Genomic DNA, 17,743 nt, shown 5'->3' on the forward strand with positions numbered 1-17,743 from the left:
AGCTTTTATTATATTTAGGTATGACCCTTGTATCCCTAATCTCTCCAAGACTTTTAACATAAATGGATGTTGAATTTTGTCAAATGCTTTTTCAGCATCTAATGAAATGATCCTCTTCTGGTTTTTAAAAGCACACACATACACATGTTCAGACACACAGACACATAAATATACATATAAATAATTAAGATTTGGAGAGACAGAACAAAAATGCAAATGAAAAATAGATAATGTCATTGATTAGTATTATTAAAATGTCCATACTAACCACAGCAAGTTACACTTAAATGGAGTTCCCCTCAAATTACATTGATGCTCTTCAGAAAATTGCATTAACACAGCCCTAAAATTGATAGGAAAGCACAAAGCACCCTTAGTAGTAAGAGAAATCCTGTGGATATAGAAAACTAGATGCAATATAACAGCTAATTTTAATATATACTATAGAAACATAGTAACCCAAACAGGTTGTTATTGGCTATAAAAAGACACATCAACAATTGGAATAGAAAAGAGATGCCAAAAATAAAACAGTGCATCTATAGTCATCTGATTTCCAACAAACAGAAGAGTTAAAATCAAACATTTGAGAAAGGACATTTCAATGATCAAACATTTCAATAAATGATACTAGGAACTTACATTTTCTCAGGTGAAACTTTATCTCTACTTCCACTCTTTAAAAAATCAACTCAGAATGGATTACAAATCTTAAAACGAGACTGGAAACTTCTAGAAGAAACAGTACCATTAGTTGAGGACCAAACATCTCAACATGAGCCAGTGTAGGTCATTTTAGATTCAAATCAGACCAATGATTAAACATAAATTTATAATTCAAAGATACTGCCTCATTTTTTTTTTGCTGGGTAAGATGCCTATATCATAAATTTTCAGTAATCCAATTAGAAAACAGAAAGCATGGATTTCCTAAACATTGGCTTTTGATTTTGTTTACAATTTTTTAAAACACAGCTAGAATAGTATATTTGGGAAGGAAAATTAATTTTGACAAGGTTTGTGTATTCTAGAAATTATTTCAGCAGTAAAAATAAAGAATAGGAGTGAGAACAGTTGACAAACTAAGAAAACTGTTGTTAGAATTCAGGGATACCATGATAATCCCACAATTGCTCTCTACTGAAAATATTCTGCTGTAACCCTCCCCCATTCTAGGGATCAACAATCGAGGGCCGCTTGTAGGCACTTTTTTTTTCTTCCCCAAGATGGTCTTTTTATATACCCCTCCTGTACTGGAACTATGTAGAGCATGTTTTGTCTCAAAATCACAGAGCTCCACCTTCCTTGGAAGTCACACATCTGCCTTCCAAATGCTGGGATTGAAGGTAGATACCCGTACACGGCTGGAGGTAAATACGCTACCACTGTAAATTTAAATTATTTTCAAATATTTTTTCTATAAAACTAGACTTTTTTTTGTTGCCCAGGCTAACTTCAACCTTCTGGACCGAGACATTCCTCAGACCCCTGATTATCTATTTCTATGTGCGCGCACTACCATGCTCTGGTTCTCTAGTTTGCTCCATTTACACCCACTCTGCACATACACAGATCAGAGACAACCTTTGGGTAATTAGTTCTTGGGTTCCAAGGACTGACAAACACTCTATCTGCTGAGAATTTCTCTTGCTCTCCATTGTTTTCTGATAGCTGTAGCCTAGGTTGACCTGGAACTTGAATTTCTTTGTATCCATTTCCTGACTGACTGCTGGAATTATTAGACATGTACCACCACATCTGACTTTACCTGTTTATTTAAGATTTATTTATTTTTATGTGTATGTGTGTTTCCTTTTTGCTTGCACGTATGTTTGTGTACCATATGTGTGCCCAGTGTCCTTGAGGCCAGAAGAAAGTGTTGAATCTCCCAGTATTGTAGTTACAGTCGATCGTGAGCTGCCTTTTGGATACTGGACATTGAACCCAGTACCTCTTCAAGAGCAGTAAGTGCTCTTAAATGCTGTGCCATCTCTCCATGCAGTTCATGTACTTAAACGATACAGTTCATTGGCTTTCAGAATCTTTTTAGAGTTCTGTTACCACCACACAGTTTTATAATATTCTATATTCTTAGAAACCTTGTGTTCTTCAGGCATTCCTCTCAGCCTTTTTGTTAAATTCCCTTCACTAGGAAACCACTCTACTTTTTGTTTCTGTAAGTTTGCCTAGTCTAGATATTATGTAAATGTGATTCTGCAATGTTTGGCCCCTTTGTCCATATTTTTTCAGTTAGCAGTATTTTCAAACTTTATCCATGTTGTATCCGTTCATCATTTTCTTGAATGGATGTCACTGAGGATAGAGTTTTTACTTTGTAGATGAGTCTTGCCTGCAAAACTGTGTATCAAGGTGTCCTCAACTGGTGATCCTTTTGTCTCAACCTCCTGAGTGTTGGGATAGCAGCCTAATTTGCTTCATTTGTTGACATAATCTAGTCTGTGGATGTATCACACTTATCTACTCATTTGTGACTATTCACTTGCTCTGACTTTTACACTATTTTGAATAATATTGATCTGAATATCCACATAATATTTTTCCTTGTGAATGTTGTTGGGTCATTTGGTAGCTCTTAAATAGTGGAAGATCTGCTGTATTAATGTCCAAAAGTACCCCATTTTACACAATTCCCAGCAATGTGTGAGCGTTATGATTTCCCTAAGTCTCACCAATATGTTTTTTTAAATCTAATTATAGTAGTTCTAGTGGGTTTAAAGTGGTACCTAATTTGGTTTGATTTCCATATGCTTGGTTTAATGATATGCCCTTTGTATGCCATCTTTGAAGAATTGCTTTTTAAATCCTTTGCCTATATTTAGATTTCACTGTTTGTATTTATCATTTATTATAGTTACATATTTTGACTTTACACTTTCATTTAATATATAATCTTCAAATAGCTTCTTGTTTTCTTGGATTGCCATTTCACACTCCTTTTTAAAGCATTTTTTAATGGTTTATTTCTTCTTCTTTCATGTGCATTGGCATTTCGCCTGCATGTATATCTGTGTAAGAGTGCCAGGTCCCAGTTCCCTGAAACTGGAGTTACAGACAGTTGTGAACTGCCATGTGGGTGCTGGGAATTGAAATTGGGCCTTCTGGAAGAGCAGCCAGTTCTCTTAACTGATCTCTCCAGCCTCCTCATTTCATGTTTTCTGTTTTGTTTTTTGAGACAGGGTTTTTTCTGTGTAATAGTCCTGGATCTTGTTTTATAGACCAGGCTGGCCTCAAACTCAAAAGATCCACCTGCCTCTGCCTCCCAAGTGCTGGGATTAAAGGCGTATGCCACCACTGTCTGGCCATTTCATGTTCTTGATTACAACTTTTGATGCAGGAAAGTTTTACATAACTTAAGATTTTTTATTACATTTATTTATTTTGTGGTGTACATGTGTTTATGCCATGGCATGCTTGGAAAGGTGTATAACTTTTCAGGCATCAGTTCCTGCCATCACGTAGGTCGTAGGGAACAAACTCAAACTCAGATCATCAGGCCTACTGGCAAATGGCTTTACTCACTGAGTCATCTGGCCCATTATATTTTGTAATTCTGCGCATTGAATCCGGGTTTTGTGTATGCAAAGCAAGTGTTCTTGACTTGCTTTTGTTTTGATTTTAATTCCTTCCTTTCTGAGATAGTCTTGATATGTTGGCCAGTCTGGTCTCTAACTCCTGGACTTTGTCATGGAATTGCACATCCTGATCAGATTTTAATTTCAATATTATCTTTCTTTTATCTTTTTTCACCCTTTTGATTGCTGTGGTTTAGATGTCTATTGCATTTTCTGTGTATTTTCAATATTGATTTCTCTGTATTGTATTAGTATGTATTATGGTATGATTATTGTATTAATATTTAAGACTCAATTATTTTAGCATAATGTTTACATTTTTTTCATTAAGTTAACATGGACCTTTTTTTTCCCCCCAACAGCTCTATAGTGTCAACCCTCCTTGCTCTTATGGATGGATTAGATAATAGAGGTGAAATTGTTGTTATTGGTGCTACAAATAGACTTGACTCTATAGATCCTGCACTCAGGAGACCTGGTCGTTTTTGACAGAGAATTTCTTTTCAAACCTGCCTGATCAAAGGTAAAAGTGGTTTTATTTTATTTTTTGTTTTGTGTGTGTGTGTATACACAATATACACATACATATATGCATGGATACACACACACACATAAACTTTGTAACTCCGTTAGAAAATATATACTTTGAAGGGTTATATTTTCATTGTTAATTTTTTGCTTTTGGGCTATCTTAGTTAATACTTAAAAAAATAAAATCCCGTGTTACATTCCTTGTTAATGCTGCCTATATATCCCTAGCATTTTAGGGCTGAGACATAAGACATGCCTGGTGCCTGTGGAGGCCAGAATCGGGTACTGGATTCCCTGAAACTGAAATAAACAGGTGGTTATAAGTCACTGTGTAGGTGCTGGGATCTGAACCTGGGTCCTCAGAAGTAGCGGTGTGCCATCTCTTCTGCCACCCCTCCCCAAAAATATGTCCATAAATATCCTGTGCCAAAATTTTTATACTTAACATATGAATTCTAGCGAATTAAATGCAGTAAATGTTATTTATAATATTTATAGTATTTCAAGAATGTTCCCTTAATACAGAATTCTATGTTGTCATTAATTATAGAAAATGTTACTTATTATGTTATAAAGTTTTTTTCTTCTTAATTGTACTTTAAATTTTTATTATTAGTATTGATTTGTTTCTTTTTCTTTTGGTGTTCTGAGACAGGATTTTTCTGTCTAGCTTTTGAGCCTATCCTAGAACTCATTCTGTAAACAGGCTGGCCTTGAATTCACAGAGATCCACTTGCCTTGCCTCCCGAGTGCTGTGATTAAAGGCATGTGCCACCACTGCAGTATTCAATTTGTTTCTTAAATTTCCGTGAGAACTCATGAGTGAGATAATTGTGTATTAATGTATATTATTATAGTATGTGAATTGTCTATTTTACGTACTTAGATGTAGATAGATACCATTGGTAATTAGCACTATAGAAAAGCAAAGGGTACCCTTTTTGTAGAATAGTTTGATACCTCAGTTTGACATCTGTCTGCATCACCACCTGTCATTGTTTTTCTTTTTTTGAGACAGGTTTCCCTGTGCAGCCCCTGACTGTTCTGGAACTTACTTTGTAGACGAGGCTGGCCTTAAACTCAAGAGTTCCACTGTCTCTGCCTCTCAAGTACTTGGGGCATAAAGTTGTGTGCTACCACTGCCTGGTCACAAGCTAATTTAAAGACTTTAAAATGGTACCCAGGTTTACCTTTGTCAGAACAGCATATATAGCCCCTCTAACTTTCTTTAGAAATATTTTTAATTTATTCTTTGAGAATTTCATACTCCCATACAATATGTTTGTTCATATTCACCCACCATTTTCTGCCTTCAGATTGTCCCAGGTTCTCACATCCTGGCGACCCATTCTCCCAATTTCATGTTCTCTCAGGCCCCTCTTACATGACTTAGTGCTGCCCCATACACAAATAAATGGGTTTAGGGTCATTCACTGGAATATGGGCACCTACCAGAGGCCACACTCCCAAGAAAAATTATTTTCCCTCCATCATCAGCTACCAATTGTTCCTCAGCTAGGGTGTGGCTTTATGCAGTGCTGTTTCTATCCTTACTGCAGTTTTGACTGGCTGGATCTTTTGCAGGTCCTTTGAGTGTGATAGCTTTATCATGTCAGTAAATAGCATTTCACAGCACTCGGCCTGTCATCCTTACATTCTTTCCACTCCTCCTCCTCCTCCTCCTCCTCTCTCCTCTCCTCCTCCTCCTCCTCCTCCCCTCCTCCTCCTCCTCCTCCTCCTCCTCCTTCTCCTCCTCCTCCTCCTCCTCCTCCTCCTCCTCCTCCTCCTCCTCCTCTCCACCTCCTCCTCTTCCTCCTCTTCCACCACCACCTCCTCCTCTTCCTCCTCTTCCACCACCACCTCCTCCTCCTCCTCCTCTTCCACCACCACCTCCTCCTCCTCCTCCTCTTCCACCACCACCTCCTCCTCCTCTTCCACCTCCTCCTCCTCCTCCTCCTCTTCCACCACCACCTCCTCCTCCTCTTCCACCTCCTCCTCCTCCTCCTCTTCCACCTCCTCCTCCTCCTCCTCCTCTTCCACCACCACCACCTCCTCCTCCTCCTCTTCCACCTCTTCCTCCTCCTCTTCCACCTCCTCCTCCTCCTCCTCCTCCTCCTCTTCCACCACCACCTCCTCCTCCTCTTCCACCTCCTCCTCCTCCTCCTCCTCCTCCTCTTCCACCACCACCTCCTCCTCCTCCTCTTCCACCTCTTCCTCCTCCTCTTCCACCTCCTCCTCCTCCTCCTCTTTCACTACCACCACCTCCTCCTCCTCTTCCACCTCCTCCTCCTCCTCCTCCTCTTCCACCACCACCTCCTCCTCCTCTTCCACCTCCTCCACCTCCTCCTCCTCCTCTTCCACCTCCTCCTCCTCCTCCTCCTCCTCTTCCACCACCACCTCCTCCTCCTCCTCTTCCACCTCTTCCTCCTCCTCTTCCACCTCCTCCTCCTCCTCCTCTTCCACTACCACCACCTCCTCCTCCTCTTCCACCTCCTCCTCCTCCTCTTCCACCTCCTCCTCCTCCTCCTCTTCCACCTCCTCCTCCTCCTCTTTCTCTTCCACCTCCTCTCCTCCTCCTTCTCCTCTTCTTCTTCTCTTCTTCTTCTTCTTCCTATTTTATTTACATGTGAGTGTGAATGCCTGTATGTCTGTGTGAGTATAGATGTCAGATCTCCTGGAATTGGAATTACTGACGGTTGTGATCCACCATATGGGTCTGGGAATTGAACCTAGTTCCTCTAGAAGAGCAGCCAGTGTTCTTAACCCCTGAGCTATTTGCCAGCCCCTCTCCCCTTCTCTGATGTTTCCTGAACCTTGGGGGCGGATTTAGTCTCACTTTCATGACCCAGGTTCAGCTGCCAGGAATGTGTCAATGCTTAGAGGCGGACTTAATTGTAAGTTATAGAGCCAAAGTACTTCGGTACGTCTGCTTTGATATAGACAAGTATCAGTTTGAAACATCTAAAAACAGGCTAAACACAGATTTTGACCCTACCAGTATAGGGGAAATAAAATGACTCTAAAAGTTTTCCTATTGTATAACATTTGTATGCACACCCCTACCTACCCTCTAATAATAATAATAATAATTAAAAAAATGATATGGTAGGAAAGTAAAAACTTTGTTTTAAATTTTTGTCACACGTTAGTGATTTACTTACTGTTTTATGCCACCACTAAAGTTTCTTTATCTCTTAGAACGTTATCTGTTTTAAACTTGTGAAACAGGGACAAAAATTTTAGTTTTTATAACTCATGGGTTGACGTGAATGTTAAGGTGTTTAAGTGTCTTTTAAAACAAACAACAGCTTGGTGTGGGGTTGCAGTCAGAATTTGTTGTAGCTAATACACGAGAAGTCAGTGCTGTCTTATGCCACTGTACTCTTCTTCTTAGGCCAGAAAACACATCTTACAGATCCACACCAGGGACTGGAATCCAAAGCTGTCTGATGCTTTTTTAGGAGAATTGGCAGAAAAATGTGTTGGTGAGTGCTCCTATTTGAATTCTGATGGTCATTGCTTGTTCTGCTCAGCACCCCTTCCCCTGATTTTGAAATGTGAATTACAGTTATGTTTTTAACTGTGTGACAGATGGCTCTGCATTCATATTCAGAAATTATAGAAATATTTAACTTTAAAATTTGAACACTTCTTAGTTGAATTTTTATATCAGGTGTTTGAACAAAGCTTAGTAGTGACATGGCTTCCACGGAATGCTGACTATCCTACCTACATAGTGCTACTGTGTCTCCTTTTAGACATTATCCCGTCCTAGAAATTTTACCAGCAGAAATAAACCTAAGAGAAAAAAGGACCATGTGGATGGCAGGGCTGCACTCTCCTATGCTTTTATGGACAGGATGAATGGGCTCAGAAATAGCCCTATGATCTAGAAAGAAGTTGGGTGGGAGGATTTGTCAAAATATTTACTGGCATTCGCCAGTATTGCCTCAAATATAAAACTTTTCAATTTAATTTGAATTTATCAGAGTGGAAAACCTCACCCACAGAGTAAATAAGCTTTACTGCCCTAAAAGAATGAGAGCGTTATAAGCACAGGAGATGGAACTCACATCTTTCTTACTAATTAGGTTCGAAATAAGAGATCAGTAGTAAGTAGCTGAATATACACAAAGGAAATTTCCCTTCCTCCTGGCACAAGAGCATGCACCAAACCTGGTTCATGTTTTCCTTTCAGACTCTGAAAAATATAAAAAACAAATAAACAAGCAAAAACTACCTGTCTCCATGAACATTTTAAGCATTATGAAGAAATCCCTCAAATAAATTCACTAATAACATCTACTGGGAAAACTTTAAAGCTACCAAAACCTAAAGAACATCTTAGTTAAAAAAAAATCATTGTGATCCACTATCAAATAAATAATTAAAACTTAAATAGAACATTAGTCCATTCAGTTAGCTACATCCGAATTATCCTCTTCATCCACAGGGACTTCCATCTCCGAAGCAGCATCCCTCAGCTTTTGAGCCACAAAGACCTCGACATCTTCTGGTGAGGAGAAAACGTAAATCTCTCCAGCACTACTTCAGTTTAAGCTTTGCCTGGTATAAGAGAGCATGCGCCAAACCCATTTCATGTAAATTTGGCTTGATCTTTGCAAAGCCTTGTGCTGCTTTATGGGAGAGGGTGGTACTTGGTTAAAAACAAAACAAAAACCAGTCTTTCCCCTTTTGAGAGATTTATCCCCCTCTACTCTATCATATTATGGTATTAGAGTTCAGATCAGACTGGGGAAATTTTGTAATTTTTTTTTCTGTGAATCTATCGCAGAATGATCCTTAACTGAAGTATGCATAAGTCTTCAGGAAGTTAGAAATCCCTGAGAGAAGCTATTCTAAAATCCCTATTTCTTACCTTCCATTTGAGATGACACACTGCAGTTTAATCCTTCAGCCTAAATATTAGAATCTTAGTTTCCATTTGCTTCCAAAAGTCAATCAGTACTCCTCCCTTTCCCAAGTAATCTATTTTAGCTTGTATTGGGTCTCTAAAAATTGTTTATGATATAATTTCTTTCTGCACTGAAAAATTTCTCCTGCCTTTCCCCTTTCCATGGGGTGGCAGTATAGTATGTAAATTTGTGTATTAGCTTCCTGGAGAGTGACTTAATAATCCACTGTAATTAAATGACTATGTGTTCACTTTTGGCATTTATTTCAGTTAAGAAACCAGTTCATGTTAAAAATAGTCAAATGCAGGTCTTAAAGTAGGAATAGAATAAAAATAAATATTAAATTAATTTTGAATGTTAGTTTATATACCCCAAATGTGTTTCAACATGTATGGTTCAGCTCAGTGAAATCTATGCCTAACCAAAGATTTTGAAGTCTTGATGAATATCTGCAAGGATAGTTGGCCTTTTATAGACTATGGGTTTGGTAACTTTTACCTTGAAATAACATGGAGGTTTTTACATGTATATCAGGTATGTTTTTTTAAGTAGTAAAGAAGAAAAAGATGATATCAAGAATGTTTTCACAAGTGATAGGAACTTATAACTAGTAAAATGATTAACTATTTTTTATTTATTTTCAATGAGAGGCTTAAAACAAAGAAATCATGTTTATAAAATAATCTGTATTGTGGGCCTACATTTTGTTTAAAATTGTTTAGGAAAGCCTCAGCCAGGTGATAGTGGTGAACACCTTTAATTCCAGCATTTGGGAAGCAGAGGCAGGTGGATTTCTGTGATTTCAAGGCCAGCCTGGGCTACAGAGTGAGTTGCAGGATAGCCAGAGCTGTTACACAGAGAAACCCTGTCTCAAAATACCATTAAAAGAAAAAGAAAGAAAGAAAGAAAGAAAGAAAGAAAGAAAGAAAGAAAGAAAGAAAGAAAGAAAGAAAGACTTTGACCCTTCTTCAGTCTTCAGAAAAAATGGAACTTGATAGTAATACAAATGAATTGTTTTCCTTCGCTTCTACCTATTTGTGTTCAGTAGAGCATTGCTTAACAGTGGTGAAGTCTGGGTTATGAGAAGGGATGCTTCTGTTTTACAAATCAACTTTTAACTCTTAGAAGGTTGTAGTATACTTCCAGCCTCATCTGTTTTCTAAACCAGAACACTGGAGAGAACAAATATGTGCTATGAATGCAGCAGGACAAGAGCCTATCTAGGAGGCCTCTGTTTATCCAGAGCCCAGTAATTTTAGCCATGATTCTTAGTGTTTGATTCTTCTGTATTTGAATCTAGTGAAGCATGTATTAAGTGAGTGGTTCTAAACATTTTCCGAAATACAGACTTAAAATTTTAAGCCCTCAGAGACTGTAATTCACTGTTGTGGGGCCTGAGAGTTTGTATTTATGTTTCCATTTTGTTGTTCATTCTGATGATTTTTTAAGTTGAGAACCATAGAAGTCTGTAACACTTTCTCACAAGCAAATGTAAAAAAAATATTTCTCATCTTTCCTGGTTTATTGGTTGTGATAAACTACTGAAAATTTACTTTAGATAATGTTATTGTTAATAAACTCATTTATGTGAACTAGATTAGGAGAGAATGAATAGTATATTGCTGTTGTATATAATTAGCATGATATTATGGCAACCACAGAATGTTACATTTTTGGAGAATTTGTGGCTAATTCTATTGCTCTTTCATCTCACTGGCCTCTGAGCTTTCACTGTTAACTTGAGCCTCTTTGTAAAGAGAACTTCTGCATGTTCTTTAACTGTGTAGATGTTTATAAGAAACAGAAATGTGGTTGTTCTTATTTGACGATGTTATTTTTTTTTTTACAAAATTCACTTATTTGTGTTTATTTTCCTCTTTTTAAATTGATGCAAATATTTTCTATTCATTTTGTTATAAGAGTGTAACAATTGTATGTTAAAGAAAAATATACTTTAAAGATTTACTAATGGAGAAATAGTGCCTGAGTTTAGGGCACAATGTTCTAACGTTTTCAAATGCCTCCCCCTGCTGGCCTGACTGATAAATGTGACCAAGTGAAAATTTAATTGCTGATAGGAAAAGCCAGTTTGTGGCTAATCTGAAGGATCCTCCCTCTCTCCCTTTCTGTTTTTCTCTTTTGTGACAGGGGCCTTTAGCAGATCATTTGATTTTTTTTTGTAAAGTATATGTTTATTAGGATTAAATGGATGTATGATGATAGTGTGGGAAAACTGGAAAGCTTTTTCTTTAATCTTAATTCCTTTAGCCTGTGGAGCTGGTGGGTGGATTACAGTGCTGTGAGTAGCTGAATGTTAACTGCTATTACACTGTAATTATGAATTACAGTGAATTATGAATTAGAGTGAATTATGAGGTTTTGAAGCCTCTGCTTATACATACCTTTGTACCATTTTTTCATGTATTTAGGAATTAGTAATGTTAGAAAAAATAAGCCAGGAGTGGTGACACATGCCTGTAATCCCAGGTACTTGGGAGGCCAGAGGAGGAGAATCACAAGTCTCAGCTTAAGGCTAGCTGGACAATTTAGTGAGGTCTCATCTCAAACTAAAATCAAAGAAGGATTAAGGATGTGTTCAGTAATATAGGTTAAAGTACTGACTAAGAATAGTGATGAAAGATTGAAATGAAATTGTAATTATTTGAAAACTTGTGCTGAAGAAAGCTGTATATTATAGTCAGCAGTTTTTGACACATAATATAGGACTTTTTGTATTAATATTATTAATTAATATTTTCCTTAAATTAAAATACTTAAGAACATTTTCAGATTTAAGTACTTAGCCCTTATGTGAACATTTTTATCAGATAATTTTAAAGTGTTAATTTTGCTAATAAAGTACTGTATAATTGCTAATTTGTGTCATTATTTTAGAACGAGGTATGTGCGTTAGCAAACTGTAATGGTACTTAGAACTTAACTTTGTTGCTTTTCTTCTTCTGTGCATTAGGCTACTGTGGAGCTGACATCAAGGCCCTGTGTACTGAAGCTGCCCTGATTGCCCTTCGGAGGCGGTACCCTCAGATCTATGCTAGCAGTCATAAACTGCAGCTGGATGTTTCCTCGATAGTGCTCAGTGCCCAAGACTTTTACCATGCAATGCAGAACATTGTGCCTGCTTCCCAACGTGCTGTGATGTCTTCAGGACAGGCACTGTCCCCGATTATAAGGCCATTACTAGAAAGAAGCTTCAGCAACATCTTAGCAGTTCTGCAAAAAGTATTTCCTCATGCAGAAATTAGCCAGAGTGACAGGAAAGAAGGTACTGTAAACTACTGTTTATATTGTGAAAATAAGAAAAAAGTGTCCTCATAAGATTAGTTAGAACTTTATTTCAGTAATCACTGTTTCATAACTCACATTTTGCCTGTATATGGTGGTTGCCCTGAACGTTTCTTCACTAGAGATACTTTTACCTCTATCGATGCTCAGACCAAATGGGCGACCCTGTCCTCAGATTGTCTCCTCAGACTGCAGGATTGATCCTCAGACTGCAAATGTCTCCACCAAACGTCAGGCTGCAATGAGCTCCTGTTTCCTCCCATCTTACATTCCTCTATCCCAACCATATCACTTCTTTCTCCACCTCCCTAGAGCTATGATGAAAAGTATAGGCTCCCAAGTGCTGGGATCACCTTTCTGTGAGCTCTGTTTTCTATTGTAGACTGAATCAATTTCTTGTAGCCCAGGATGGCCTTGAACTAACAGAGATCTGTCTGCCTCTGTTACCTAAGTCATGGGATTAAAGGTATGTGACACCACTGCCTAGCCTTTAGTGGCTTAGTATGTACTCTGATCTTCAGGCAAGCTTTATTTGTTAAAACATGAGTAAAATATCACTACGAACCTGATTGTCCATGGTTTTAAATTTTTAAGCTTCAAAATTAATTAGATTTTTGACCTGAGATTAAATCAGAGCACCTTTTTAAACAGTCACCTATTTTCATGGGGGGAATAAAAGAAATTTATGCTGGGGATGTAAGTCAATGAGAAGCATGCTTGTCTAGCTTGCTTGAAGTCCTGATTTAGTTCTCTGTTTTGTGTAAATTGTACATAGTAGTGTACACCTGTAATCCCACTACCAGAGAGGTGGAGGAAGCAAGATCAGAAGTTTGAGGTCATTTGGAGGGTCAGGCCAGCATTACTACATGAAACCTTGTCTCAAAGGAAAAGAAAAAGGAAGAAAGAAATTTAGGTTTATGTTGAAATCAAATAAGATCTATTAAATTTGAAGAGGAAGTAGTTTATTTGTTTGTTTGTTTGTTTAAGACAGGGTCTCACTATGTAACCCCAACTGACCTAGGACTCACTGTGTAAAGGTGTGTTCCTGGTATGAAATAATGTATTTTGATGATTTTATTTTTAAGCATGTGTTTGTATGTGGGTACATACACTTGAAGGCAGGTGCCTACAGAGGCCAGAGCTGTTGGATCTCCATGGAGCCCAAGTTACAGGCAGTTGTGAGCTGCTTGATATGGGTGCTGGGAACTAAATTTAGGTCCTCTGCAAGATCAGTATGCAGTATGCATTTTCTTTTTAAAGATTTATTTTTATAGAGGCTGTATAGCAGGCTTTCTTGGACTACCAGCCCCCCAAGACACAGGAACTTATTAATTATGAAAGCTCGGCCTATAGCTTAGGCTTGTTTCACTAGCTCTTATAACTTAACCCATTTCTATTCATCTGTATGTTGCGCCATGTCTTGTAGCTTTTACCTCTCCTCCTGCATGTCCTGTTCCCTCTTCGTCTGACTGGCAACTCTACCTTTCTTCCCAGAGCTCTCTCTGCCTAGCTATTGGCCATTTAACTTTTTATTAAACCAATCACAGTGACGTATCTTTACACAATACAATCAAATACCTCATATCATGACTGGAGATGATGGCTCAGAAAGGTTAAGAGCAGTGACTGTTTTTCTTGAGGTAATAAGTTCAGTTCCCAGCAACCACATGGTGGCTCACAGCCATCTATAATGAGATCTTGTGTCCTCTTCAGGCATGCAAGCATATATGCAGGCAGAACACTGCATATATAATAAATAAATTTATAATAAATCAATCTTTAAAAAAAAATCTATTTTAGCGGAATGGTGGTGGTGCACACCTCTAATCCAATCTCTCGGAAGGCAGAGGCAGGTGGATCTCTGTGAGTTCGAGGCCAGCCTGGGCTACAAGAGCTAGTTCCAGAAGAGGCTCCAAAGCTACAGAGAAACCTTGTGTTGGAAAAAAAATATTTTTTTTATATATGTTTATCTGTTTGTGTGAGTATATGCTATATGGAGCCCAGAAGAAGTCATTGGATCCTCTGGTGCTAGAATACGAGTGGTTATTAGCTACTTGACAGATGGGTGCTAGGAACTAACTCTGGTCCTAAGTGTTCTTAACTGCTGAACCATCTTTCCAACTCCCCCAATTTTTCTTTTTTCTTTCTTTCTCATTTATTTTTAAGAAAGGGTTTAAGTAAGTAACCTTTTCTGGCCTGGAACTTGCCATATAGGCTAACCTTGCCTCAAATTCCCAGAGATTCATCTGCCTCTTCATCCCAAGTGCTAGGATGAAAGTACTCTCCTCACCCTAATGTCATCTTAATTAGGCAAGTTTTTGCTTGAAACATGATGTCATTTCAAAAGTACAGGTCAGTTTGCTATTGTTGCTTCTGTAAGAGCTGGCCTTTGCTCAGCTGCCTTATTACCTGAACAGGATATGAAATAGATTGGTTTTGTCCAAATTGAACTCACAGGAGGGGTTTTATGAGGGCACCATTTCTTTCCTAGACTATTAAATCAGCTAAGACTCCCAAATTACAGATTTTAGTAAATATGACTAATTTATCACGGTGATTGAATCATGTTACTTGTATTTATAAGTTATTAAAATGCTACAGATTCATCAGTTTGCCCAATTAATCTGTATTTTTGCTAGATAATATATTAGCTGATGCCACTTGATTTTTAATCTCATTTTCTTTAGCTTTTGCATTGTTACTACACAAATTTGTAAGATTCAATTCTTGTGCTTTTCTTTTGACAGATATAGAAACTCTAATTTTAGATGATAGTGAAGATGAGAATACTTTATCAATTTTTGAGATGAATTGTCACTCAGGATCACCAAAGAAACCATCACCAGCTGCTGCTATAACTAAACCTTATCTTCACTTTACAATGTGAGTATATTAAATTTCTTTTAGTTTAGAATGACTTTTTTGCCTTATATTTAGAACCCAGTGCAGTTTATTAAAGGGTTTTTCTTTGTCTACACATAATTCTGGAAAGTTGTGTGTGTGTGTGTGTGTGTGTGTGTGTGTGTGTGTATAATTACATTGCTAGTCAGCTAATGTTCATTTTTCCCAAGAAAAAGAATGTTATATACTAGTTTGTATATTTAAAAAAAAGGTAGTGTGGTTTTTTTTTTGGGTGGGGGGTCGTGGTAGGGAAGGATTATTACCTTTGGAAATCAACTATTGTCCCTCATTAAGAAATATTTACCACCACCCATGGTGCTTCAACTTTTGATAAGTTTCAGGTGAGTGTTTAGAGATTCCAAAGCTACTAAAGACATTTTGAATTAGAAATCGCTCATTAATTAAACAAATAACATTTTTTTGACAGAGCATTAGTTTTTAATTTTCTTTTTCTACTTGCTTTTATCTTTTTACTGTCTGTGTATAGCAACTTTTTTTGTACACTATAATAAACATTTTTCATGCAATGTAATTTTAAATTAAGACAAAATAATTTTCAAATACTAAATTATGACTACTTCCATTTACATAATTAATTCCATAGTTAAAGGTCACTGAAGTTCCATTCAGGTAAGTCTAGGCCCTGTGTTCAGGAGACTATGTTATGTGTCCTATTGTTTTTCTCTCTTTTCTTCCTTCCTTTCTTTCTTTCTTTTCTTTTTTTTCTTGAGATATAGTCTCTCTTTGTATCTTAGGCTAGCCTAGAACTCATATTGTAGTTAGTCCAGGCTTACCTCAAACTAGTGGTAATTACAATATGAGGATCTGAGCTTGAATCCCTAACACCCAAATTTAAAGAAAAAAAAAAACTTCAGATGTTACTGTATACCTGTACACCTGGCATTAAAAGGAAACAAGCAGATTCTGAGAGCTTGCTGGCTTCAGCCCTGGCTGAAATGACCAGCTTTCAGTTTGGTAAGAAGCCCTGTTTGAAGGCCAGAGGTAGAAAGTAGTAAAAGAAGGAAGGTACCTCTGACATTTTCCTCTGGCCTTGCGTGCTCATGCCCACACACCTCACATACACCAACAAATATGTATTTAAAAATAGAAAAAAAAAATTTTGCATTGTCTTTGTCTTAGGCCATTATTTTTTTTGGGGGGGGGGTTCGAGACAGGGTTTCTCTGTAGCTTTGGGGCCTTTCCTGGAACTAGATCTTGTATAGCAGGTTGGCCTCCAACTTACAAAGATCCGCCTGCCTCTGCTTCCGAGTACTGGAATTAAAGGCGTGCACCACCACCGCTCAACCATATTTTTTTTTTATTGCTGTGAAATGAAGCCCTGAATACCCTGTATTTAGAAACTTAAAAATCCATCTTTATTACATTTTTTAAAAGATTTATTTATTTATTTATTTATTATGTTTAGACTGTTCTGTGTGTTTGTTTATTTGCAGGCCAGACCAGACCAGACCAGAAGAGGGCACCAGATCTCATTATAGATAGTTGCGGGCCATGTTCAGAATATGTAATTATTAAATAATTTTTGTGTCTACAGGTCACCATATCATCAGCCAACCTCTTACAGGCCTCGTTTGTTGCTGTCTGGAGAACGAGGGTCAGGTCAGACTTCTCACCTTGCTCCAGCACTTCTGCATACACTAGAAAGGTTCTCTGTCCATCGACTCGACCTCCCAGCACTTTACTCAGTCAGTGCCAAAACACCTGAGGAATCATGTGCACAGGTAGGTTTGTCTCGCCACTGTGCACATAGTGTGTAAGCCAAAGATTGTTCAGAGGATGGTGAATATTAACTTTTTATTAATTATTCATTAATAGCCTTATGTTAATACGGTGTGTAATACTTTAAAAATGAGTTCATTTTTTTCTATGATACTTCCTTATTGAAAATGTAATATCTTGTAGAAAGGAAAGAAAAGCATTTCTCTCCTTTTTGGATCCTTTTTTCAATGTTGAGTCTTCAGAGACGTTTTAGATTGTCTTTACTTAGAGCCTCATCATAGGAATTGGAATAATGTTTTGTTGAGGTCCCAAAAAAATTGATTTATAAGAATAGTGATCATAATTCAACTGTGGATGTTTATATTTGTAGTTTAGTGTTTCTCTTACTTGATTTTTAACTCTTCTGAAGTTCTTATGGCTTCTGAAGCAGTATTCTAAGTGGAGCTATTTATATTTGCTGCAGGTTTTTTTTTTTTTTCGAGACAGGGTTTCTCCATAGTTTTTGGTTCCTGTCCTGGAACTAGCTCTTGTAGACCAGGCTGGCCTCGAACTCACAGAGATCCGCCTGCCTCTGCCTCCCGAGTGCTGGTATTAAAGGCATGCGCCACCACCGCCCGGCTGCAGTTTTTAAATATGGCCAAAAATACAATGCAAATAGTATCATTCTGGAACTAGAGAGGAGTGAGGGAAATAAATTTTGGGGCTAAGTGGGACTGTGTTGTAACCATTTCTGTATCTCTGCAGAGTGTCTACATATTG

General features: G+C 37.7%; 1 protein-coding gene across 1 annotated transcript in view; it reads left to right on the forward strand.

Annotated features, from left to right (window-relative positions):
* Atad2b (ATPase family AAA domain containing 2B) overlaps positions 1 to 17,743 on the forward strand; it is a 133,603-nt gene that overhangs the window by 59,203 nt on the left and 56,657 nt on the right. The window contains 6 exon segments of the mRNA XM_075983967.1: positions 3,956 to 4,076; positions 4,078 to 4,116; positions 7,519 to 7,609; positions 12,012 to 12,323; positions 15,091 to 15,226; positions 16,800 to 16,986. Of these exon segments, the coding sequence (XP_075840082.1) occupies positions 3,956 to 4,076; positions 4,078 to 4,116; positions 7,519 to 7,609; positions 12,012 to 12,323; positions 15,091 to 15,226; positions 16,800 to 16,986 (886 nt within the window).

This window comes from Microtus pennsylvanicus, chromosome 8 (genome assembly GCF_037038515.1).
Source record: "Microtus pennsylvanicus isolate mMicPen1 chromosome 8, mMicPen1.hap1, whole genome shotgun sequence".
NCBI classification, from domain to species: Eukaryota; Metazoa; Chordata; class Mammalia; order Rodentia; family Cricetidae; genus Microtus; species Microtus pennsylvanicus.